The following is a 26,632-nucleotide window of genomic DNA, read 5'->3' as shown; positions in this document are numbered from 1 at the left end:
AAAAAACTAAGAAATTTATACAGACTAGTGATAATTAACCGGACGTGCCCATCTGAGAATTCAGCCAAGTGGTAGCATTACAACCCCTTAGCCAACAGCAATTGCAATTAGAAATAAATATTATACATACTTACTATGGCCCAGCCATCGGTAGCTGCATTTTTCACAAACCGCAAACGCGCCGCCTTGGATGATGCTATCAGTATCAAGAACAGGGTAAGACATCCGTCCCAGAAACGTGACTCCAGATACAAAAGTATCTGCAAGTGCGTTCTGCCAGTACACGCATCTCAAAAATGGCATCTTAAAAATGACTTTGTTTTGCAGCGTCTGGCGGAACCCGCTGAGACCGTCCCCCCCGCCACCGCCCCCTCCCAGTTGCCGGCGGGCGACAATGATGCGGATCTGGACACCCTGAAGGCGGCGGCCAGCGGCATGCGGACGCGATCCGGACGCACTGCCCGACTGATTGTCACCGCCGCCCAAGAGAGCAAAAAGAAGACACTGGCTGCCGCCAAGATGGAACCACACATCAAGCAGCCCAAGCTGGTGCAATTTATCAAAAAGGGCACTCTGTCGCCCAGGAAACAGGCCCAGTCCAGTAAGCTGGACGAGGAGGAGCTGCAGCAGTCGTCCGCCATTAGCGAGCACACGCCCAAGGTTAACTTTACCATCACAAACCAGCAGAATGCGGACAATGTGCAGCGTGGCCTACGCACGCCGACCAAGCAGATCCTCAAGGATGCATCGCCGATCAAGGCGGACCTCCGCCGCCAGCTCACCTTTGACGAGGTGAAGACGAAGGTATCGCGGAGTGCCAAGCTGCAGGAACTGAAGGCAGTGCTGGCCCGGAAGGCGGCCCTCGAGCAGAAGCGCAAGGAGCAGGAGGAGCGCAACAGGAAACTCCGCGAGGCTGGCCCCTCCCCTTCGAAGTCCAAGATGAGCGTGCAGCTCAAGGAATTCGACACTATCGAGCTGGAGGTGCTTACAAGGTGAGCTGAATGCTTATTAAGCGGTTACTTGGGGTCCTAACTGAATTCTGCCTTATGTCCTTAATGTAGGGGGAATATAGAATTATGTAGCATCATCAGTTGGTGGTTCTCGCTTTATCAATAGAAAGATGCATCTTAGGGGTATTAAAGCTTGGTTGAATGATATATCAAGTCAGTACCCTAACTTCTGAAATGGAAAACAATTCCCTTACGCTATGACACTATGTAAACGAGTTTCTTATCCTTTAATGCATACTGTTCAAACGGAGTAAACATGGTTGTCCACTAAAAACCAGCCATGTAAGAAGCTGAAGATATGTGCCTGCCGCAACAATTTTGATTTAGCTGGCTGGTGGCCTAGAATCGGCATAAACAAACCGCGGACTGTGGAGTGTGGCCTATGAAAAAACCGGGTAACATCATTTAGCGAAAGGCCAGCACTTGCTGCCATGCAGTTCTGCTGCAATCGAGGTCGCTCTCCGGGTCTCCGGGTTGTTCAAGCGCTCGACGTTGCGCTGAAGTTGCATATTTTTCGCCCAAGAGTGGTAGTAGTCACCGATGGCTTGGCTTTGGTTCGGCTATATGCATGGCTATTTTTGGGCGAGCAATTGCTGCTGATTCGTGACGTCTGTACAACATGCACAAGTACCCAACTGGCTGACTGACCCTCCCCATGCGACGCAGTGTGTGTATCGCTATGCGCTGCATGTTTACCCTTCGCAGACGTTACCATCTAGCCCGGCCCGACCTTCCCTTTGAAAATGCTTATTTTCCGCCCGCATTCGGGGGTTGCTTTTGCTCCGGCTCTCGGAAAAAAAGGATCTTAACTGCCTTGCTGCATGGGAATGTGTATATCTGTATTTTGGGTCTGACGCTCAGGTAGCAACCTTTTTTTGTAACGGCCGTCTTGAAGGAAGGTTCCAAGCAGCAAATAGGACACATTTTCGAATGGAAAATGTCTTTTGGCATGGCGTACTCATATCATGAAGCAATAACTTGTATTTGAGCAAATAAATAACTGCAAGGAATCTCATTGATGAATTAGGCATGAAATCTTCACTTTTAAAAGTAGTCACTAATACATTTTTGCTATTTTCTAATAGGATTTTATATTAAGGAGTATTATACATATTTAGAAACCGAATTTTAAAATGTTAAGTAGAAATAGTACGATATAGATTACTTACAACATTCGCTTTTTCCCACAATCAGCCCTCTGAAGACCTTCAAGACTCCCACAAAACTACCGCCACCCACCCCGGACAAACATGAGCTTATGTCGCCGCGGCACACGGACGTCTCCAAGCGCCTGCTCTTCAGTCCGGCCAAAAATGGATCACCCGTCAAGTTGGTGGAGGTGCCGGCCTATAAGCGCTACGCCAGTTTGGTGGAGACCAGCCGCGCCGGCCAACTTCCGTTGCCGTATAAGTACCGACACCTGTTGGACGTGTTCAAGGGTCTTGATTCCGTGGTGGCCATGTTTCACAACCGCAAGGAGACCATCACATTCAAGAAGCTGAAGCCGGCAGTGCAGCGCATGCTCCGGAAGAACTTCACTGAGAGCCATTTGGCCCAGATCAAGCACATCTATCCAGAGGCCTTTATCTTCTGCCAGATGAAGACGCGCAATTTCGGTTCTGTCTCCAAGGCGGACTACTTCCAGCTGATCATCGCTCCCAATGTGGAGCCACTGCCCGAGCAGCAAGAATCGGAGAAGCCACGACAGTTCAGCAAGATCAACGAAGACGATGTGCTCGCGTCGGCCCAGTCGACGTCCATGAATCCACACGTAATGACGGCGCGCATGCAGCGTTTTCAGAGCCTTCTGCTCGACCGGGTAATGCGGGCGCACGACCAGTTCCTTCGCTCCCAGGATCCGCCGATCATCATCGAAAAGGCGCTGACGCGCTGGCATCCGCAGTTTGATTTGGAGAGCTGTCCGGAGGTGGAGCTGGCAACTTTGCCCCAGCCGCCCAACGTCGAAAAATACTCCTCAGCCAAGGACATTCTGTCTACCGCTAGAAATCTCTTCAATTGCGCCACGCCCATGGAGAGAGCAATGGACCGCTATGAGGCCAAGTTGGAGGCGGACAAAAAGCAAGCAGCCGAATGCAATAGAAAGCCGGAGGAACAGCAGGCAGGAGTGGTCGCCAAGACAAGTACGGCGATTCAGACAAGTCAGGAGGTGCCTGGAATATCTGGATCTGCGGGTAAACCAACTGCCACTGAACCAACCAATCAAACGGAAACCGGCAAGCCCACGGTGAAGGAGTGCACAGCCCCAGATGCCAGTTCCAATCTACTGAAGGGTCTGCCGAAATCCCTGATCGAGAAAATTCGAGCCAAACAGGCAGCAAAAGCCTTGGAGGCGATGACTCGACGTCCATCGCAGGATCAGGAGGCCACCAAGTACTCACGTTTGCCCGAATTGGCCAGACACCTGCGCAATGTCTTCGTTACCGAGCGTAAAGGAGTGCTCACCCTGGAAGTAATCATCAAGAAGATCCAGAACAGCTTCCGAGCCAACCTCACGCCACAGGAAATCGAGGCGCATCTGAAGCTGCTTGCCAAGGAGCTGCCCAGCTGGGCATCCTTTCATGAAGTGCGCAAGACCATGTACCTCAAGGTGGCCAAGGACATGGACATGAACAAGATCATCGAGAAGCTGGAGAGCGTGGCTAACGCCAAGAGCAATTAAACCGGAAACACGGAACGCAACCAGGACGCGGGACTCCGTCGAGCAATGACCCTGTGGCTATATCCAGATATATCTTTAAGTACTTGTCTAACTAGCTAGCCATTACTTGATTCAACACCCGGATTAGGCTAAGCTCTCTGTGTACTAAACATTCTGACATTTCCACACTCAACAAGCACCTTGACAACCAGGATTAGATTCATCACATTTACCCAAGCAATGTTTATAAGTGTAATTTTTGGACCAAACGTTTATACATTCATATTTATTAGTCTTAAGACCATTTCATGTTGTACCATGTTGAATAAATAAATATTTTTCCTGGAAATAATAAACATATTAAATTGTGCAGGAGAAATAAAATTAATTGCCTCGGGGTTAATACCATCTCTTATCTGTTAAGTGCAGCTAATGATTAGGTCATCCCCTAGCTTGACTATGATAAAGCCCAAATTAAACTCTTCGATAACCCTGCTGTTGCTCGTCGGCCTTTATAAAAGATGCGATAGAAGAAGATGATAGCAGCCCCTCCTCCACCTCTTCATCAAACTCAATCCGTGTGGGCCGCTCAATGTGGTCATCTTCGTTTGATTTCCGCGGGTGACTTCTGTTTGGCCTATGAAATAGATTAAACGCATGTTAAATGAATACATAAATATTTTCTCGGAAATAATAAACACACTCAATAAATTGTGTAGACAGGGGAATAAAATTAATTGCCTCGGGGTTAGTATAGCTCTTTTACAGCTGTAATCTAGCTCTAATATAAATCAAACCAATATAAATCAGCAAATTTTCGAAACCATATTCAGTTCCAAAATGCGGATCGTCGTGAAATTGCTGGTGAGTAAGCTGGTCAGTGAAAAAGTATCCTAAGCTAAAATCCATATCCCCTAGATTGTCCTTTTGGCTTTATTTGCTGCTGTTTCTTATGCAGCCTTGGAAAATCCGCAATGGCCACTCGATGAATATTAAAGCTACCATTGCGCTAATGAAGTTAAAATAAACATGTTCCCGATGACTAATTAAAAAGTATAATACTTTTGACTTGTGAGCCAATTGTATGCAAATGTTAGAAATCATTGAGGTAACAACACCCAGACTTTGCAGACCATGCAATTGGCATGCTGACCTACAATGATTAGATCATTGGTATTTCCCCGCTGGAAAAATTTGATGGCAGCCTTTCCTCCACCTTCTTAAATATTATATTTAAATATTAATATATAATATATAATTATTGCTGAAAATATTAATAATATGACCTCGGGGTAAAGACAATCTCTTATCTGCTAAGTAGCTCTAAGTAGCTCTAGTCAAACCAATATAAATCAGCAAAGTTTCGAAACCATAGTCAGTTCCAAAATGCAGATCGTCGTGAAATTGGTGGTGAGTAAGCTGGTCAGTGAAAAAGTATCCTCAGCTAAAATCCATATCCCCTAGATTGTCCTTTTGGCATTATTTGCTGTTGTATCTAGCCGCCGTACCTTCAAGGCAGCTGGAATCAACAACAGACGGGCATGGGAGGTTGTCATTGGGGGGGGTGCAAATGAAGTTAAAATGTAGATATTCCCGATGTCTAAATAAAAAGTTAAATACTTTTGACTTGTGATTTTTCTTGTACTTATTAAAATCAATGGGGGTGAGTCTTATGAACACGAACAGAAGCCAATTGTATGCAAATGTTAGAAATCATTGAGGTAACAACACCCAGACTTTGCAGACCATGCAATTCGCATGCTCACCTACAATGATTAGATCATTGGTATTTCCCCGCTGGAAGAATTTGATGGCAGCCATTCCTCCACCTCCTTATCAAACTTAATGCGTGTGGGCAGCTCAATGAGGTCATCTTCGTCGCTATGTTGTGGATTGATTTCCGCGGGTGATATAAATATTTAAATATTAATATATAATATATAATTATTGCTGAAAATATTAATAATATGACCTCGGTGTAAAACCTATCTCTTATCTGCTAAGTAGTTTTAGTCAAACCAATATAAATCAGCAAAGTTTCGAAACCATAGTCAGTTCCAAAATGCAGATCGTCGTGAAATTGCTGGTGAGTAAGCTAGTCAGTGAAAAAGTATCTTCAGCTAAAATCCATATCCCCTAGATTGTCCTTTTGGCCATATTTGCGGCTGTATCTAGCAGACCCTACTTACGATTGCGATTATGAATACTATGTAGACCCGGCTAACGGCTTCCACTGCTGGGGACGTGATCCATGGGGCTACGGTAAATAGGAAAGCTACCATTGAGCTAATGAAGTTGAAATGAAGATGTTCCCGATGTCTAATTAAAATGACTTGTGATTATTCTTGTATTCATTAAAATAAATGGGGGTGCGTCTTATGAACATAAACAAAAGCCCATTGTAAACACTAAATTTGGATTTGAATTTGCGAAACCTTTACGAAACATATTACTTTAGTATATGCAACAGCGCCCTCTAGCGCTCTTCGACATGTGTGTCAACAGACGATGTAAAAACTTGTTGCATTCCGTATCGATTACGGGATCGTATTATCTGGTCACACTGCAGCCGAAAGAGCGCCACAATTTTGTGAATTAACGCACTCGTTTTACTCGTTTAAATAAATAATGTTGGAAACCGATCACAGTGCTGGCTCGGAGGAAGAGCCGGATGTGCCACCACCAACCACGGCGTCATCGGGTCAGATAAAGGCGATTGCCAAGGATACAGTGCACAAAATATGCTCGGGACAAGTGAGATACAAAGCTATCATAATTTCGCTTAAATTCCTTAGACTTGAACTCAATTCATTTCAGGTGGTTCTCAGTTTGGCCGTGGCTGTCAAGGAGCTGGTGGAGAACTCCATAGATGCGGGCGCCACGCTGGTGGAGATCAAGCTAAAGGATCAGGGGCTGCAGGGTGTGGAGGTCAGCGATAATGGCAGTGGCGTGGAGGAAACGAATCTAGAGGGGATGAGTGAGTACCGGCGTATCTACAATGGTGCGGAACAATAGCTAACCCACTGTCCACAGCTGCCAAGTACCATACCTCAAAGATCCGGGAATTCGTGGACCTGCTGGGCGTGGAAACCTTTGGATTCCGTGGAGAAGCTCTGAGTTCACTGTGTGCCTTGTCGGATATGGTCATTCAAACCCGGCACAAGTCTACAGATGTTGGTGAGTTATGGACTTCCAGTGCTCTGTACCTTTAGTCTCTTAAATCCACCTGCGACTTCCAGGCGTTAAGGTGGAACTGGACCACGAGGGCAGGATCAAGAAGCGTTCTCCTTGTGCCCGTGGAGTTGGCACCACCGTCGTCCTGGCAAATCTTTTTACCACTCTGCCAGTTCGTCGGCGTGACTTCACGCGCAACATCAAAAAGGAGTTTACCAAGATGTGCCAGATTCTGCAGGCCTATTGTTTAGTGACCAAAGGTGTCCGCATCCTTTGCAGCAATCACACTCCCAAAGGTGCCAAAACTGTGGTGCTACAAACGCATGGCGACCAGGAGGTCATGGCGAATATATCGGCGATATTTGGAGCACGTCAGGCCGCAGAGCTTGTGCCTTTAAAGTCGCCTTTTGGGCAGGGCCAGCTGAGCGAGGCGGAATTGCGGGCCGATCTTGAATCTTGTGCAGATGTCGCCGATACCACTTGTCCGCAAATCTGCGCTGAGGATGTAGAGCGTCTTAATCAAGCGGACTTCCAACTTGAAGGATTCATTTCCAGTTGCCGGCATGGCGCTGGCCGTTCTAGCAGAGATCGTCAGTTCTTTTTTGTCAACTCAAGGCCCTGTGATCCCAAGAATGTAAGACAATCCATTTTAAAAAGTTTATATAAATAAAATTAAATATATTATATACCAGATAGCCAAGGTGATGAACGAGGTTTACCATCGCTATAACGTCCAACAGCAGCCCTTTATTTATCTCAATATCGTCACTGCCCGTTCTGATGTGGATGTGAATCTCACGCCCGACAAACGACAATTGCTGATTAACAACGAGCGAATTCTTCTGCTGGCACTGAAAAAATCCCTGCTGGACACCTTTGGCCAAACTCCAGCTACATTTCAAATGCAGAACACCACCATTTTGAGCATGCTGGAACCCAAGACAAATCCCGATAAATCTAAATTCCCAGAAGAATCTAGTAACAATAACCAAAACGAAGAAGCATCCGAAGAAGATGTACCCACTACCTCTACGCAGAGATTCATGGATGTGCTCACCCAGTGGCGACGCACTGGCGACACAAAAGGGACGGCACCATCAGTTCCTGTCAAGCGTCGATGCAGTGAAACCGAAGAACTGAGTACTCGAACGTTAAAAATGCAAAAGATTCATACTTTTCTCAGCCAAGAGTCACCCAAAGAGGAGAGTTCCAAATGCGAGACAGAATCTGACGCAGCGAGTGATGTTGAAATGTCAAAAGACGACAAGACGCAGGCTTCCCTTGATAATAGTTTCCTGAACCTGAAAGAGCTGGCTAAGGAGTCCGAGGGTGAGCATGCTTTACCAACACATCATCGTTACTAAAGAATTGGTTACAGCTTATGATCTTTTGACGAAACCTCAAAAAGTACCTCGCATTGATTGCAAGGTCCTGACTCCAATTAAAAGTCGTCCCAGTATTGCCGAGTTTATACCCGATGCCAAGTCATTGGCCAAACAGAAGTCACCTGCAGAAATCCACCCACAACCGCCTAGTTCCACTCAGCTGTCAGAAGAAACTGATATTGGTAGCGACGAAGATGACCACATTGAGCTGCCCACACGGATTGAGTTTGATGAAGAGGTGGAGGAGGGGCTGCCATTGAATTTTTCCAGCGGGGAAATAACTACTTCTCTAGAGGAGATCGCATCTTCTCTAAAGGCTCACGAGCAGCATCAGCGTGATCGGAGAGCTCGAGCCAAACTTCAGCGTCTGCGCTTCAAGACAGAAATTAATCCGAACCAGAACCACAGTGCAGAAGCAGAACTACAGCGAGAGATCGATAAGGAGGATTTCGCCCGCATGGAAATAATAGGACAGTTTAATTTGGGCTTTATCATAGTCAAGCTAGAGGATGATCTATTCATTGTAGATCAGCATGCCACTGATGAAAAGTACAATTTTGAGACGCTGCAGCGCACAACTCAATTGGAGTACCAGCGCTTGACAGTGCCGCAAAGTCTGGAACTAACTGCGGTTAACGAGATGGTGCTATTGAACCACATTGATGTGTTCGAGAAGAATGGTTTCAAGTTTGAAGTTGACCACGAAGGTGGGATTCAATCAGTCGCTCTGTTTCCTTACCTATAAACTATTGCAATTTCAGCTCCTGTCACGAAAAAGGTGCGTCTGTTGGGCAAGCCGCACAGCAAGCGATGGGAATTTGGCAAGGAAGACATTGATGAACTCATCTTTATGCTGCAAGATGCGCCCGAAGGCACCATCTGTCGCCCGTCTAGGGTGCGAGCTATGTTTGCCTCACGTGCCTGCCGAAAATCGGTAATGATTGGCACAGCTCTTAACAGGAACACAACGATGAGAAGACTAATCACACAGATGGGGGAAATAGAACAGCCATGGGTAAGTAAATGTAAAATTTGGTTTTGAAATTAAGAATGGCACATCTAGTTTTCCAGAACTGTCCACATGGACGTCCCACCATGCGACACCTCATAAACATCACAATGATAATGGACAATGACGAAAACGAGGAGGCAGAGCCTCCGGCCTAACAGAAGGCAGAATAGTTCCGGTTTTATGCATATAAGTAAGAAATCAGATGGAAAATTATTGTTGCAGTTATTATTTTATTTAACTTTTTGTTTGAGCCACTAAGTATACGTCATTGTTCTGTAAATGCTTACTTGATTAACGATTAAACGACATGATCAGACTGACAACTAAAGACAAATACAAAGGTTATCACTTGAGTATGTCTAACAAACTACTCGTATTACACTGAATATACATGTATGGGTACGCATTATATATAATTTGAGAGGCTTTTGTCCAAGACCATGGACATGAACAAGATCATCGAGAAGCTGGAGAGCGTGGCTAACGCCAAGAGCAATTAAACCGGAAACACGGAACGCAACCAGGACGCGGGACTCCGTTGAGCAATGACCCTGTGGCTATATCCATATATATCTTTAACTAGCTAGCCATTACTTGATTCGACAACCGGATTAGGCTAAGCTCTCTGTGTACTAAATATTATGACATTTCCACACTCAGGTGCATTCATATTTATTAGTCTTCAGGCCATTTCATGTTGTACCATTTTTAAAAAATATATGTTTTCCCAGCAAATAATAAACATAATTATTAAATTTTGTAGACAAGGGAAAAAAAATTAATTGCCTCCGGTTGGTCTTGAACCTCTCTTATCTAGCAAGTGCAGTGTAATATAAAGCAGCAAGACTGCAACAGTATATTCAGTTCCATAATGCAGATCGTCGTGAAATTGCTGGTGAGTAAGCTGGTCAGTGAAAAAGTATCCTAAGCTAAAATCCATATCCCCTAGATTGTCCTTTTGGCATTATTTGCTGTTGTATCTAGCAGATCGTACTTCCAAGGCAATAACCATTATGACTGGACGCCGAGCATGGGAGGTTGTCGATGGGGGTGCCAATGAAGTTTAAATGTACATATTCCCGATGTCTAATTAAAGTTTCTTCCGACAACAAGGCGGTTATGGATTAGTTTGTGCAGGTTAATTCTGTTGGGTCATTGACTTGGCGTCGGGTATAAACTCGGCAATACTGGGACGACTTTTTATTGGAGTCAGGACCTTGCAATCAATGCGAGGTACTTTCTGAGGCTTCGTCAAAAGATCATAAGCTGCATGTTGAAGAAATAAATAAATATTTTTCCTGAATATAATAAACATACTCATTAAATTGCCTCGGGGTAAAACCATCTGTTATCTGCTAAGTGCAGCTCTTATCTAGCTCCTATATAAATCAGCAAAATTTCGAAACCATATTCAGTTCCAAAATGCAGATCGTCGTGAAATTGCTGGTGAGTAAGCTGGTCAGTGAAAAAGTATCTTACGCTAAAATCCATTACCTCTAGATTGTCCTTTTGGCATTATTTGCTGTTGTATCTAGCAAATCGATCTACTTAAGGCAAAATTCTTGCCAAAACTGTGGTGGCTGGTCCCATCATCCATGGGGGTAAATAGGAAAGCTACCATTGCGCTAATAAAGTTAAAATGTAGATATTCCCGATGTCTAAAAAAAAGTGAAATACTTTTGACTTGAGAATTTTCTTTTTTATTAAAATAAATGAAGTTGGGTCTTATGAACACGAATAAAAGGCTATTGTAGGCAATTGTTAGTAATAAACATACTTAAATTTTTTAAAATTTTGTTTATTTTATTCTTTTTTTTCCCCTCTTTTTCTATCAATGTCAAAATTTCTTGTTCCACTAGCTGAGTAACGGGTATCTGACTATATAGCTATTGGCTATAGCGTTCGCTCTGGTTTTCTTGTTTATTAGAGATGGATTGTTGGAACTTTAAGAAGGTTGGTGGTTTTACGATTATTTTTGGGCTTCTTCTGTGATAGCTGGGCATGTTTCCAGGATGTGATCCGTGATTACGGGGGTCACGGATTGGCACAGAGGTGGGTGACCTAGTCGGAGTCTTATGTATTTGATTTGGTCGATTCTACTGAGTTCTACATTGGTTCTTTCAGATGTAATTGTGCGCTTCATTAGTTCAATAGTAGCTTTCCTATTTACCGTAACCCCCTCGAGGACTTCCCCAGCACTGGTAGCCCACGAGACCGTAGCCATAATGGTCGTAGCAATAGTCTTGGAAATACGATCTGCTAGAAACTGCAGCAAATAATGCCAAAAGGACAATCTAAGGGATATGGATTTTAGCTTAAGATACTTTTTCGCTGACTAGCTTAGTCTCCAGCAATTTCACGACAATATGCATCTTGGAACTAAATATGTTTTCTAAATTTTGCTAATTTATATTGGTTTGATTTATGTATATTAGAGCTAAATTAGAGCTATACTTAGCATATAAGAGATGGTCTTAGCCCCGAGGCAATTCATTTTAATTCCCTGTCTACACAATTTATTGAGTATGTTTATTCTTTCCAAGGAAAATATTTATTTATTTATTCAACATGCGTTGCTTATAATCTTTTTTATAAGCCAAACATAAGTCATCCGTGTAAATCCATTTACAACCGCCTAGTTCCACTCAGCTCTCGGAAGAAACTGATATTCCTAGCGACGAAGATGACCACATTGAGCTGCCCAACACGGATTGAGTTTGATAAGGAGATGGCAAAGGGGCGGCTATCAAATTTTTCCAGCGGGGAAATTACTTTTTTAGAGGGATCGCATCTATTCTAAAGGCCGACGAGGAACAGCAGGGTTATCGAAGAGTTTAATCTGGGCATTAGCATAGTCAAGCTAGAGGATGATCTAATTATTGTTGGTCAGCATGCCAATTGGATGGATATTAACCCACAATGTGAGTCTGTTCGTCTCCAAAAGACTAATTTCCATTGATTTTAATAAAGAAAACAAAATTCTCAAGTCAAAAGTATTTTACTTTTTAATTAGACATCGGGAACATCTTCATTTCAACTTCATTAGCTCAATGGTAGCTTTCCTATTTACCGTAATCCCATACATCACCGCACCAATCACACATTTTGGATCTGCCATATTTTTGTAGCCTTGTGTAGTACGATTTGCTAAATACAACAGCATTTGGATATGGATTTTAGCTAAGGATACTTTTTCACTGACCAGCTTACTCACCAGCAATTTCACGACCACCTGCATTTTGAAACTGAACATGGTTTCGAAGTTTTGCTGATTTATATAGGAGCTAGATAAGAGCTGCAATTAGCAGATAAGTGATGGTCTTAACCCCGAGGCAATTTAATGAGTATGTTTATTATATTCAGGAAAAATATTTATTTATTTCTTCAACATGCAGCATATGATCTTTTGACGAAGCCTCAGAAAGTACCTCGCATTGATTGCAAGGTCCTGACTCCAATTAAAAGTCGTACCAGTATTGCCGAGTTTATACCCGATGCCAAGTCATTGGCCAAACAGAAGTCACCTGCAGAAATCAATCCCCAACCAGTGCTGCAAAGTGTGGAACTAGCTGGTAAATTATTGTTGCAGTTTTTATTTTATTTAACTTTTTGTTTGAGCCACTAAGTATACGTCATTGTTCTGTAAATGCTTACTTGATTAACGATTAAACGACAGGATCAGACTTACAACTAAAGACAAATACAAAGGTTATCACTTGAGTATGTCTAACAAACTACTCGTTTTGTTGTTTCGTTTTATAACTATTACTAGATGTTACACTAAATATACATACATATATGGGTACGCATTATATATAATTCGAGAGGCTACATACTTTAGGGTATATGTGTGCTATGGCTTAGTTTTGATTACTAAATGCTCCTCTTCTTTAGTGACTATTCGTACCTAGAGTCGGCTGAGAAATTCAACGATTTGGCAAACAGTTTACAACTCCCGCATTTGAATTTAAATGTTTGTCGGTTGTCGGTTCATAGTTGGCCATCACTTACTCTATGTATTTTGGCCTACTGCCCCATGTGAACTCGTATCATACAGCTGTCGTATCGTACACAAACAGTTTGTCCCTCGTAATGCTAGAGTTATGTGTTTAAAACTATAAGTTTGCTAAGCCACAAGTATAATTAAACGCTACATTCTTCCTGTTTAGTGTATAAAATGCATGGCACCCATAGGGAACAAAGTTCGTTGAGCAAGTTACCTTAGAACACAACACTACAGTAACTTAGTGACTATGACTACAGCTACACTTTGATTCAATATTCTTTTCATTTCGATTCCAGTTTTCCACACTTCGTTTCGTTTTGTATTTCGTTTTTCGTTCGCGTCGTTCATACATTTTGTAAATAAAAGGCAACTCATGAACATTTTTTGTTTTTAACAACAAGGGACCATGAGCCTCACGCTGATTTCCCCATCTCACTTTAACAAACTTTGCAGGTGGTTCAGTTCTTAGGTGTTACTTGTTTGTTGGATAAGTTATCTTTGGAAACAAATAGTGATTTGTCACTGGAAACGGGGTTAAGATAGGTGAAGTTAGGGGAAACTGGGAAAACTTTCAAAACGGATACATTCAACTTTGCTAAGTTTGATAGGATTTCAACACACATTTTTCGTTTCCGTTTTTGCGGAATGGAATTTCTCGATGTTGACTCTTAAAGCTGTTTCTATTAGTTTCAGAAATACTAAAATCATATATATACTTCCGTTAAATTTCCTTCCAATAAAGCGTATGAAAGGGAACGTGCCTTAAATCCACAAAGGACCTATGGTTTCAACTATGATGTCCAGCACATCCTGACGACCCATCTCCTTGAGCGTCAGCAGGAGCGCCATTATCGTATGTGAAACTGAGTTGGAACTACTACCAGGACCGCTATTCGCTCGGCACTCCCACAGATTCAGGATCTGTTCGGTGGGCGAGGCTTTGGTGGCGAAGTAGGCAATATACCGATCGGTATTCAGCTTCTTGGCCAGTAAGCGCCAGTCCCGCTCGTCGGCCCGGGGAGGATCCAAGGCGCCGCAGATCAAACGCTTTGTGGCATGGGGCAGCTGCACAAAGTCCATCACACAGCTCTCGTTCACATAGTTGCCCTGGCGGTCTATTGAGATGGTGGTGTTCGTGGTGGAGGCCAGTTCCTCTGCCGATCCGCTCATTGAGTGCGCTGGAATGTTGAAGGTGTAGTAGTCGTCCTCGCTGCCCTGGCCAAAGTCCACGCACAGAGTGTTCTGATCCTGCCTCCGCAGGCTGAACTCGCAGTGCAGAATGGAGTTGTTGCTGAGGATGTGCTGGTAGGGTATGGCGTGTTCGTAGGGAGCTGCTGCCTCCACATCCGCGCTTCTCACCCGGATGTTCAGGTTCCGGCTATTCAGCGTGAACGCAAAGACCTGGCTCTCGCCAAGAAAACTGCCACCCAGCTTGGCCTCCACATTGGCGCAGATATCGCGGCTATTGGGGAAGTCCTTGACCACGTAAATCCGCAAACTGCAGTTCGCGTTGCTGGGTGGCGTATGTTGGCTGAAGGCCAGCAGCTTCATCTTGATCGAGGGCTGTTGAATCCTTGGCTCCGCCACCACGGTGAAGTGACCCAGTTGCTCCGTCATAATGAACACATGCGTCGCCTCCAGCTGCACGAACATGGGTGTGTTGATGGTTTCCTCGCCAACGGATACTGCCCGCCGCCAGTTGACACTCAGCTCGTCGTGTTCGCTGTCCGCGTGGTAGATGTGCACATGCCACTGCTCCGGCGCCACCAGGCAGTGGGGAATCTTCAGGATCACCGGCTTCACGAAGCTGTAGTTGCGCGGTGCACTGTGCACCACGCTGCTGCACAGAATGGAGCTCTCGGTGGCGCAGGACACGCGACTGCACTCGTCGCTCAGCAGCAGCAAGGACACGTGCTTCTTGAGGTGCTTCCCGATGGCGTGCTCCGGGACAAAGAGCAGCAGCTCGCCGCCATAGAGGCGGAGCTGTCCTCCTGCGCTTCCCAGCAGCTCGTATGTGCTGCTCTTCGAGGCGTTGAGTATGGACAGCTTGCCGTTCATGTCGAAGGTTGAGTTGGCTGTTGGATGATGGGTATATTAAATTCGATTCGAATCATGCGTAACTCGGTTTCTTACAGGTATCAGCTGTGGAGGATTCCCCGGTCTCGGACAGATAGTCCACGCTCAGATGATCTATGGGATTGGTGTAGCTGAAAGGAAAGACAATCCACAATGATTAGAATCGTCTATAATTGGGAAAAGAAGTACTTAAAGTCGAGGGTGTTGGAATGTACGGGAATATTGAAAAGTTTATGTCTACACATTGTAAAAACACTGGAAGGGAAGTTCTTGGGAGGAAGTAATTCACTGCGAGCAGCACATTGTCGTGCCAAGAATAATAAAAGGCGCATAACTATTCTCGTTCTTTGGCGAATTTTAATGTCTTATGAGTCATTTTAAAATGTGAGCCCCTGTCATGAACAAGTCTTAGAATTTGTGAATCCAGACAGACCTAAAATATAAAATGTTTAGAGCCACAACATAAAGTTGTACAACATATGAGCGCTCGTCAGATAATGCATTAAATTTAATATCTTCACTATAAGGCCGCAGTGTTTTTTATTAAATTAAAGGTTCATATTTGTACCTAAACTGTGAACGTAAAGGAAGAAATATTAAGGAATTAAGTCAAAAAACTGGGAATGCATATGTTTTGTATCTTTGAAATAAACATACTAAGGACTCGAGAGGTCCAAAGGCATCAAAGATAATCCCTCGATATTGAAATGCTCCATGGCTTATTTGCAAGCCGTAAAGTTTATGGCTATAGTATTTATACCATATTGTAACCAAATCAAGACTCAAGAGTAAAGAGTAAGGACTCAATACCAAGGGACAAAGGGACATATAAAAGGGCAAACTAATAACATTGATGGCTTATTTGTACACTTACTTGGCGGACAGATTGGGCACGTCGTAGTGGTGCTCGGTGACGCCTCCACAGCCGATGCCCATGCCCATGCCCATGCCCATGATGTGCTCGCCGGGCAAATAACGATGTCCGGGATTGACGTAATCGTATCCCATGTTGCTGGCCTCGATGTGCATGCGCATCTCCTTCTTCTCCACAACGCCGGGCATATAATCCGCGTCCATTACTGCAAACGGAGTCGAAATAAACACGGTCAATTGCTGGCGGCCAACGCAACGTAACACGGACGCTGGACGCAGGACGCAGGATACTAAAGTCCTTTGAACTCACCTGAACGGGCCATGTTGTAATGGGGATTGGTGCGGATGCCACGGCGAGCGCAGCAGATCAGTGCGGTCCCAAAGGCGAAGCACACCGCCGTTATGAAGGCCAATCCCAGATAGAGCGTCCAATCGAAATCTGCAATGGTGAAGCGATGCGCACTCATATAAAACTGCTGAATCGGCTGTTTGTACCGCGTAATTTTACGTTGGAAAGAGTTTATTGGCACCCACTTTGTTAACTCTTTTATAGTTTATAGTATAGTAAGTATGCTTTTATAGAAAACTTGTAAAAATTGGAAGTAATGAAGTTACTGCTAAAAACTCTATAAATTACAGCAAATATCTATTGATCTTTTTTTCCAATGAACAGAAAGTACAGAGTATTTCCGAACGCAATCTCGAAAGTGGAGTCTACATATCAGTTCACCTTCTAGAGAACTGAACTGGCAATAAAGCCAGCCTGCGAACCAAGATGCCACCACCCCGTCCCCACATCCAATTGCCAATCTTTGTGTTCTTGGGCATTAAAAAAAAAAAAAGAAGGAAACCAAGAGATTTCTGCGTAAATCCGCCACCCTCATGCTTTTCAGGATGCCTGCCAAGCGAAATCCACACATTCATGGACGTTGAGTCAACCCGAAACCGAAACCAAACCGAACTGAACCGAACCGAACTGAACTGAACTTTTCCATAACCAAACAGGCATCCTCTCACCCATTGTCATCAATCCCGAGCAGCCATGCGTATCCGTATCTGGCGGAGCGGAGCAGTGTATGTCTGTATTTAATGTTTTATGTTTGTATGCTCATCCCCAGTCCAGCTACGTCTATTTCGCATTATAATTCGCCGGCGGCCCCCCGTCGCCAGCAGTCAGTTGCCCGACATCCCAGATTCCGCAACCCAAACCCCCATCTATGGTGCCCATCTCCAGCTCCATGTCCATGTCCACACCCACTACCACCCATCCATTGGACGCCCATTGTTGCGCTGCCTGTTTCCGTTGCTGTGATTGTTGTCGTCATTGTTGCCGGCGCTGGCGGTGACTGCTGACTGCTGACTGGTTGTTGGCCAAAAAGGAATCGCTGCAGCGCAAGGAATTACTCTGTATATATTATGATTATTATGCCGTATATACAGTCAGTACAGTACAGTCGGTGCTGCCCGGCTAGCAGCAGGGCTAGAAGTGGGTGGCTGGGCGGACGGACGCATTATACAATGTATGAAATGAGCAATTATATTCGCTGTAAATCAGCGGCAGCATCGGAAACAGCGATGGAAGCAGAAGCAGAAGTGGATGTAGAAGTTGAAGACCCTGGCAGCATCCCCAACTGGGATACTCCAAGGATCTTGCAGCTTTCGGTTTCCCTGCTCGCTTTTGTGCATTTTGCATGCTGGCTTTTTTACATCCACATCCACCTCCACATACATATGTATATATTGTGTTTCTTTTTTATTTTGCCTCCTGCAAGGGACATCAAAAGGGGATTCGTCTCCTTGGCCTGACAAATACGCTTTTAATATCAGATGGTTGAGTACGAGCTGCTGACAATGGGCCATGATGAAGCCGCAGGTATCGGTGGCCCCAGGGATTTGCTCCGGATTGCTCGAGCTTTAGCGAATCGTAATAAAATCGAAAATAAGCTGCCGAGTGTCACAGCTCTTCGTAAACTTTTCAGCAGGCAATCAAATAAAGGACAAACCTGCCAAAAAAAAAAACGAAAAAAAAGAAGGAAACCCCAGCAACTCCTGGTACTTCTTGTGTAGCCTGATCCTTTCAATTACACACTGTGACAGCCATCTAATTGATCCCCATGGACCGCACAAAACTATGTTTGAGTTGGGTCAATCGCACAGTTTTCCCCCCGCCAGCCACCCACCGCCCGCCGATGAAAATCGAATCGCAAACAGCAACAATGACACGGGAAAAGCCCCAGATTGGGGTGGCAAATGGGTGTGTGGATGCTGATGCTGCTGTCCTTGCCGCACGCCTAATTATCTGGCAAAGCACATAAACCCTCAGAAGACTTGTGTGGGACCCCCACTTAAATCTCAATTCCAAGTGCTGCTGCTGCGATTGATTTGCGACCCTTCTTCGATTGGGTCCGGGTTTCATTTGGGGTTCGGTATTGGAAGTCGCAAGTTGAGAGCTCTGCTGAGCTTAGAGCTGGGGGGTCCTTTGGGGTGAAAAGTGAAATGTCCTGGCCATGCTTTCTATGCTTTCTATACCCTCTATACTCCTATAATGCTATACTGCTATATATAAATAAGCCCGTGGTCGTGCACAAACAAATGCACTTGGTTAATTTCCCATTGTGACAATCAGTGTTGAGTGCTCATCTTTTGTGCGAGGGATTCAGGCTTTCTGATTCTGAGTCTGAGTCTGATTCTGGTTTGGCGGATGCTGCACTCCGGCTCTGCTGTTATTGTTGTCTAACTGTCTACTTTGTTGCTCCTGCCCCATTCATCCTGGTCATAAGCACAGACTCACCATCCTTGCCAATCTGGCACTGTTCGCCGCGGCATTCGGCCGTTTGTATGTCTTTTCCGGCGCACAATGATTTGCCATATCCCGGGATAATGTCGGAACTGGAGCCAGTCGCCTCGCTGGGGCTTCCTACTCCTGCTCCTGCTCCTACTCCAGCTCCTGCTCCCGCTCCTGCTGCGGCGATGAGGGCGGCCATGCCCACCCCGGGAGCGCCCAGGAGGAGATCACCGGCTTCCTCCGCCTCGGAGGAAATCTGAGTCTGGCCCTGAGTCAGGCACTTCCGGCGACGCACTTGAATGCACTCCGCGGAGCAGATGCTCCAGTCACTCCACGCCGACCAGCGGGCCACTGTAAATGGTAGAGCAGAGGCAAAAGCACAGGCAGTTTAGAAATCAAAAGTCATATTAACATGATTTAGCACACATTCCCGACAGCGGCACTCCCCGGGTCATATATCACGGCCATCGGGGCCACAGCCATGGACGTGGCATTCCAACCCCACTTCTCCATCGCTTCTCCCTCGCTCCTTCTCCGGCTGCACAATTACACTCTAATAGATGGTCCATGGGGAGAAATCGAAAGTTTGTTCCCACCATAAAATTAGTGGGTCTTCCTCCACTCCTGATGCCCAGTTCCCATCTCCCAGTTCTTTTTTCTTTACCCCCAAAACTCCGCTGACGACGCCTCTGTTGATTTTTGGGGTTTGGTTTGGCTCGCTTTCTGCGTGGGTTGGTGAGTAAAAGTGATTGTCATTTTAATGCTTTTCTATTTTCGCATTTTCTTTGCTATTTCAATTTCCACTAAATGAGGGGGAGAAAGCGGAAAGTCCGAAAGCTAAACAAAAAGCCTAAAATGTCCATGGTGTGATGCATGCCAATGGCAGCTGAAATATATGTTCGACAGCTATGCACTGAGAAAAAGGAAGTAGCTTCAATCTATTCAAAGTTATTTTTTTAATTAGTAAAAATTGGTAACCATCGACATTTATTTGATTTATTTTATGTCATTAGCTTGAAACTATCAAATGGGAAATGCTTTCATTAAGTTACTTCTTTTGATATATTTTTGAAGATTTAAATTCCAACTGAAATTGTTACTTTAAACCCGCATTTTAATGTTTTATTTAATCAGATATTTAGTGAACATTCTTTTTACTTCCTATTGCTACATCCTGGATTGGTTTTTCGTTCAGTGTGTGCACATCCTGGTATAAATACATCGGCATTTGGCACTTCCTGTTTTGGAAACATAAAACCACCCCCAGAAAGGGCGCACAGAATTCCGGACTTGTCGCCAGCCATCATCACATTGCCAGGCATTTAGTTTTCCCCGCTGCCACGCCGTGCGCATCCTGCTCCCCAACCGCCTGTCAATACCCATTCCAGGACGTATCCTTTTCGACCCCGGCCAAAACCGAGACCCAGACCCAGATCCAGTCCCAGACCCAGAAGCAGAACTAGACCCAGACTGTTGCATGAATCAGAGAGCGTGAGTCGTGGTAAGTGATTTTTAAGTTGCTATCTGCCGCAGTGACGTCACCTACTACCCCGTCGCAAAGTAAGTCACTTCAGTTAAAGTCAGTTAAAGGGCGGAGGTTTTTTCATTTTGGGGGAAGTCCCGAAACGAATGACGCCACGGTTGGTTGGATGCTGATGCTGATGCCTCCGGTTCGGGTTAACACGATTGTTTATTGGATTGTTAAGGTCCCAGTGGATGGGCGAGGCGACCCCAACTAAAAAATTTAACTGTCGCCGGCTCGTTAAACATTCAAGTTTAACTGCTCGAACACAATGTCGTATTGAATCCTTTGGAACGCCCCCACCACCACCCCCACCCCAAGGGGGAAGCCTTTGAGGGAAATGCATATTGTCGGGCCTTCGGTTCAACTTACTGCGCTTACTCGACGAAATGTCAAATCCATCAGGGCTCACGATTTGAGTGTCCTCTGTTGTTGGCAGGCGGCGATGGCGACGATGGCGATGATGGCGACGGGACGTCAGGACGTCAGGACGACGGGACGTCGGAGCGACAGCGTAATCACGGGGCGTAAGTGGGCGTGGCAGCGGCAGTGGCAGCAGGAGCATAAGGTTGACACGGTTCCATGGGGATGAAAAGTCGTCCGGCAAGAGCGGAAAAAAACGAAAGCCAAGCGAAATTTAAAATTAATTTTATGACACACTTTTCATAGAAAAGAAATACCCGAGCCCACAATGGCGTCCCCCTGCTGACGACCGAAATGCCCCATTCTGGAGTATGGAGTATATGGAATACCATAGTATCCTCCACCCACCCATTTCCCATCTCCCACATCCCATTTCCCATCGCCCATCGCCCATTTGCCCCGCTTGTCTGTCAACAATTGCTCATTGCTGTGCCCGCTGTGCGCCTGGCCAAGTATCCTACGAAATCTCCGTGTGGGTGAGTGGGTGAGTGAGTGAGTGAGTATCTGTGCGAGCACTACAATACAATACAATGCAATACAATAAATTTACATGAATAAAAGTGAAGAGTCTCAAACACATGCCGCCCGTGCGTCTGTCAAAAAGAGCGCCCCAGCTACCACCGTTCGCCCCATTCCACTGCACTCCAGATTTCATCCTCATCTCCAGTCCACGGTCCTCAGTCCTCAGTGTTCGGTGCTCGGTGCTGAGTCCCAAGTCTCTGGACTCCCTTTCCCTCGGATTCATTCCTTTGTCACCATTTAGTCGGTGGCACGCCGGCGGCAGGCGTTCCCCACTGCCAAAGGCGGCGGCCCAATCTATCCATCTATATACGCATCTCGCATCTCGCATGTGGAGATATCTGTCGTCGGTCCGAGGAACCGAATGCGTGTTTAAAATGAAATACTCGGCACTCACTCAAAAGTGTATTATACCATTGTTCGCTGCGGGCATGGTGACTATGTTCTGGGGTTGGTCTATATTTAGTTTCATTGGGTATTAAGTTATTAATCCTCGAATGTGCCTTTTTGATGTGCTCATTATTGTAAGCAACAGTAATCCATAATTGTTGAAATCAAGGTGTATCGATAAATTAAAATTAGACTAAAGTTAAGTATTTGTAGAAGTAACTAGTAACTATGGAAATATTCTAGCTAGGAAAGACCTCACTTTACTTGTTAATAAAATCTCCTCTTTGGTTGGCAAACCTAAATCTACAAATTGTACAAATTTGCAAGAACCCTGCGGATTAGTCCTAAATGAATTGAATATTAAAATATTTCGCTCAGCTGTTGTACTTTCAGAGTTAATCCCAATGCCAGTCTCGTCATTCATGCAAATCCTCTCCCCTTCGGATTATGATAATCACTGAGGTCCTTAGAGTATGCCTAGTTCGCATTGACCCTCAAGCTTATCTTGTCTTTTATTCATTTTCCGTTTTATATTTTTTTTTTTGCGAAACGCCCCGTGAACTTTTGCGTTGTGCAGTGCTTTGTATTTTGGCCAGTCCTTGCTCCACTCCACCACTCCACAAATCCTCAATTCCACGAACCCGAATCCTCCTGTCCACCCTGGTGTGAAAAATACGCGTTGTTCTCGACGCTCCGGGAGATGTATCGACAGAAGGAAGCAGCGGGGCGGCCTGATGTGGGGATGTGCAGGTGGCGCCCAAGCTGGAATCCCGGCCGCAAAATACCATTTAAATTGACAATTTTGGCTTCTGCTTAACAGCTGCCTTTAAGCATTCCCAGTTTCCCCAGTTTCCCAGTTGCCCGCAGGAACCCCAAAAACCGAGCACATAGAGCCCGTATAATGGGCGCGTTGGCCGCAATTCGATGCGGCCGCAATTTTGCGGATGACCGCAGGAACGTACCTGGACATGCGGCGCAGTCGGCGGACTTCTGGATCTGGGGGCCCGGACACTGGGCGCCCCCATTCAACGGCATCGGATTGTTGCAGGTGCGCGAACGCTTCCTGCCCTGGCTGGGCTTGCCCGCACACTTGCACTCGCGCCATGGACTCCAGGTGCTCCAGCCTCCGTTGACTGTGGCATTGGATTGGGGAAATAAACCAATTAAGAGCTTTATCGATCTCAATTTAAGGCGCTATGCTACTTTCGGTCTTATAATTGAACAGTATTCTAGTGAAAAATGATTCCATTCTCAGTGAATTGAATTGAATTTCCTAAAAAATACCACTTCTTAAAGTGGTAATTCATGGAAAGTGCTATAGACCGAGAGCCACCAGTAAAGTGGTTTTTCACAGAGTACAACACGGCACCTATAAATGCTTAATTTGCCCTTCGGTACTGACCATAAACGATGAGCACGGCGGAATCGGAGACGCGTCTGCCGGCGAGGTTCTCCGCACTGCAGCTGTAGTTGGCCATGTGCTGCAGGGCCACCTGGCGGAAGAGGAGTGTGCCGGCCGAAACGGTGATCCCCGGCTCGCTGTCCGCCGTGATGAGCGCGTTGTTCTTGTGCCAGGTGAGCTTCGGTTCGGGGAAGCCGCCGGGTGGGTCGCAGCGCAGTTCCGCCCGACTGCCCAGCTCCAGGCGCAGCGAGGTGGGCGACTGGTTGAAGGACTTGCGAATATCTGTGGGGTGAAACGGACAGATGCGGGTTACCGATGCAGTTGCAGATACAGATGTAGATTCAGATACAGATACGGTTGGGGGTAAGCTAAGCGAGGGTCAGTTGTTGACAGGAAGCCACCCCTGGACAAAGGTGCAAAGTTAACTACAAAATTACAATTTGAACCGCACGCCAAAGAACTGAAACAAAAGTTCCTAAGGGTAAATAACTACTGTCGAGTAAATATTTAATTTTGCGTTTTTTTTAGCCACAGGAAGCTCAATGGTATGGATACACTTGTAATAAAAAAGCTTAGAAAGTGTTCAATAATAAATAAATAAAAAATACATTTGCTTTGTTGTTAAGGTAAAATTGAGTTAAAACTTGGTACATTGGGCAAAAGCAACCACTTAACTTTTCATTTGTAAATTAAAACTTTTTTGAACAGTGTACTCACAAGCAATGTGCACGGTGGCCGCCTGACTCTTGACCACGCCACGCTACGACCACGCGTGGCACTCGCACTTGAAGGGTCCGTCGCCGAAGAACTCGTCGACCAGGTCGCGATGGATGGTGGCGGTGACCTCCTCCATGTTGACCCCGGTGTGCGGATCCACGTGGGTCTCGTGCGTGGACGGCGGTGGTTGCGAACTGCCGCTGCACTTGAAGATCACCTGCAGCGAGTGGGAGGCCTTGCACTTGAGCACCGCCGGCCGGTTCTTGACCACGAACACGCTCTCCGGCTCGATGAGGAATATGGGCAGCGTATTGCTGGCCTCGCCGGCACTCAGTTTGCCGCTGTTGAACTCCTCGAGCAGTATGCCCGATCCACCGGCCGCTCCCGATGCACCCAGTCCCGCGGACGAGGATCCTGGCGGCGGTCTCGCACTCTCATCCTCACTGCTGTTGACGAGCAGCTCCGCGTTGTTCTTGTGCGGCGCCGAGTCCTCGGTGACCAGGGAGTTGGCGAAGGGAGCCATCGCCGTGAGTGGGTCAATCGCATCCTCCTCCAGGGAGGCGGACAAGCTGCCGTAGTCCAGCTGCGGCAACTCACCGGAAACTGACAGCGAGAACAGCAGGATTAGCTGGAGCTTAACCAGCAGGAGGAGGGTAATCACATTTCCGGCTCTATTAATCACCGCCATGCTTCGCTGTCAGGTGACCTGTCGTTGCGTGGTGGAGGTGTTGTCCCTTTGTCCGGCGCTTCCTGTGCAACTGATGCACTTGCAGTGGCACTTGCGGTGGCACCTGCAATTGTTGTTGCTGCTGCTGCTGCTGGCGATGTGGCAAGCTAGCTGAAGGAGCTGGCATTAGCATTAGCCGCACACTCGCTTTGTTCACGTGGTGAATACGATCTGGAAAGTCAGATAAGAAACGCCAGTTAGCTACCTTTACTTCTGCTTCTGCTCCTTCGACGAGGCAATTTGCGCACTTGGCCATAAGGCGATTATTTACAAAGCGGTCTGTCAAGCGACAAAAGTGTCCACGGTTTGACTAAACTGTTCATATCTTTGACGCACACGCTCAGCATTAACAAACTTATGGTCTTGCACTTGGCTTTTACCCAGTAAGACGACTTGTACACACTCTACTGCCAAAGAAAACTGGTCAGTTTGGAATAATAATGGCATTTAATTATTATTGAATCTGAACTAAGCAAGCTGTTATTTTTCGTTGTATCTGAATCGAAGGATAAGTTTGTTTCGCTGCATATCTTATTACAATGCTATCCAATCATTAAATGGAACCCTCTGATGGACACCTGCTCTTTTATGACGTAAATCCCCTTTATAAGCAAAGGAAAGGAAAGAAAAGGTGTCTGCTTACAATCACATTTCCCAGAATCAACGATGTTTTAAGGGTGTGGTGGCTGCGCAGAGAAAAAGAAATGAAATGATCACGCAACAACCCCTTTCAAAAGGTCAGAAAAGATGCGTCTTTCTCAAATGAAACTATCTCAACCTGTATACTGTATACTTGAGTGTAGATATCATTTCCTGCCGAAGGTGTAGGCCCAGATTCCAGATTCCAATCTACTGTCAGGATCAATGGGAAAATGAGGATGTATCGACTGCACTTAGGGACACTTCCTGTCCTCGCCGCACAATCGATGAGTTGTCTCCATCAATCAGGGGACCAATACGCCCCGTCCGACGACCCACAAAGTGTAGGGCAGCGTGGTCGGTCACAAGTTACAAAATTTCCCATTAGCCATGCAAGTCATGCGTCAGGTTCTACGAATCGTTGGTACCTAATCGAAATATTAATAACAGGTATAAGTATGCTCCGCCACACTGCACTTCTCCGGGGGGCACCTAGGCAGTTCAGCTCAGTTTGGCTCGGCTCGGCTCGGTTCAGGACGTGGTCTCCTCCACGGACTTTGGTTATACGTAGATGTGGCTGTGGGAAAAGCGCCTTTTGTCTTGCAGAGTTATTAAGTGGTGGTGTGGTGGCCGTTGGAGCTGGAGTGGCAAATGGGTGTATGGAGGAGGCATGCCTGCACGAACACCGCGATAAGTCCGGCCCCCGTCTTTGGGCCTCACTTTGAGTTGGAGTCGGAGTTGGAGACGGAGTTGGAGTCGGAGTTGGAGTTGGAGTTGGGGCTGGAGTTTATGCGTTTGTCTTTGTAATTATGTATTAATCATGCATAAGTTTAAACTCAAAGGCCCCCGCCCGCCCGCTGAGAGTCGGCATTTTATTGCCGTCGACGTGGGCTATTAAAAGGCGCATCAAGTAAAAGTCGATATGTAAATTTTGCGGAAACGCTGATATGCGATAAGTGATTATTATTGGGAGATCCATGCGCCACAGCTCACCGCTCCATAGCTCGACCAAATCAGAGTTACCCAGTAGCCGGCGTGACCACGAAACGTAATAAAATATCGGGTAATCAGAAGTTAAAGGGAAATAATACATTTGATGGGTCGTCATCATCGAGAGACTCGTTTTCTTCGGCTTAAGCGCCTTTATGCGTAATTCAATTGGATTTACAGGGTGCTTGTGGACACTTGAGTGTCTGTCAATATATATTCTCCTTCGTGTGCGGATGGGCTGGGGTAATAGTAATGGTAAATGCCATATATGCTATATGTGCTATCTGCTATCTGCTATATTTGTGGAGTGTGTGGGAGGGCTG

General features: G+C 45.8%; 3 protein-coding genes across 4 annotated transcripts; 2 read left to right on the top strand and 1 right to left on the bottom strand.

Annotated features, from left to right (window-relative positions):
- Nucleotides 1-74: 74 nt before the first annotated feature.
- On the top strand, nt 75-9,792 carry LOC122615019 (DNA replication factor Cdt1). 2 transcript variants are annotated; one of them, XM_043789850.1, is made up of 4 exons: nt 75-216; nt 328-992; nt 2,205-3,636; nt 9,687-9,792. In XM_043789850.1, the coding sequence occupies exons 1-4, from the start codon at nt 136-138 to the stop codon at nt 9,738-9,740; spliced, it is 2,232 nt and encodes a 743-aa protein (XP_043645785.1). In that variant the 5' UTR covers nt 75-135; the 3' UTR covers nt 9,741-9,792. The 2 variants fall into 2 exon arrangements, with proteins under 2 accessions (XP_043645785.1, XP_043645784.1); XM_043789849.1 differs by lacking the exon at nt 9,687-9,792 and having other exon boundaries at nt 2,205-4,025.
- On the top strand, nt 6,230-9,563 carry LOC122615017 (mismatch repair endonuclease PMS2). Its single transcript, XM_043789846.1, has 8 exons — nt 6,230-6,423; nt 6,487-6,646; nt 6,703-6,846; nt 6,909-7,477; nt 7,536-8,172; nt 8,222-8,935; nt 8,990-9,243; nt 9,300-9,563. Exons 1-8 carry the CDS (start codon nt 6,298-6,300, stop codon nt 9,393-9,395), a joined length of 2,700 nt encoding a protein of 899 aa, XP_043645781.1. The 5' UTR covers nt 6,230-6,297; the 3' UTR covers nt 9,396-9,563.
- A 2,851-nt stretch (nt 9,793-12,643) lies between the features above and the next one.
- Nucleotides 12,644-24,641, bottom strand: LOC122613074 (netrin receptor unc-5). Its single transcript, XM_043787058.1, is given in 9 exon segments — nt 12,644-15,321; nt 15,380-15,453; nt 16,197-16,401; nt 16,506-16,634; nt 18,987-19,331; nt 20,875-20,928; nt 22,797-22,967; nt 23,237-23,518; nt 23,954-24,641. Coding segments are annotated over 9 exon segments (3,261 nt in total). The 3' UTR covers nt 12,644-14,008.
- Between the last annotated feature and the right edge of the window lie 1,991 nt (nt 24,642-26,632).

Source organism: Drosophila teissieri, chromosome 2R (assembly GCF_016746235.2).
Source record: "Drosophila teissieri strain GT53w chromosome 2R, Prin_Dtei_1.1, whole genome shotgun sequence".
In the NCBI taxonomy this organism is placed as follows: Eukaryota; Metazoa; Arthropoda; class Insecta; order Diptera; family Drosophilidae; genus Drosophila; species Drosophila teissieri.
Note: the sequence above shows the minus strand (reverse complement) of the source record. Positions and strands in the feature narration are given on the sequence as shown.

Coding starts and splice junctions, on each gene's coding strand:
- LOC122615019 (XM_043789850.1), top strand. CDS start 136: ATGGCCCAGCCATCGGTAGCTGCATTTTTCACAAACCGCAAACGCGCC. Junction 217..327: donor CTATCAGTATCAAGAACAGG/GTAAGACATCCG, acceptor TTTGTTTTGCAG/CGTCTGGCGGAACCCGCTGA. Junction 993..2,204: donor GAGCTGGAGGTGCTTACAAG/GTGAGCTGAATG, acceptor TCCCACAATCAG/CCCTCTGAAGACCTTCAAGA.
- LOC122615017 (XM_043789846.1), top strand. CDS start 6,298: ATGTTGGAAACCGATCACAGTGCTGGCTCGGAGGAAGAGCCGGATGTG. Junction 6,424..6,486: donor ACAAAATATGCTCGGGACAA/GTGAGATACAAA, acceptor AATTCATTTCAG/GTGGTTCTCAGTTTGGCCGT. Junction 7,478..7,535: donor GGCCCTGTGATCCCAAGAAT/GTAAGACAATCC, acceptor ATTATATACCAG/ATAGCCAAGGTGATGAACGA.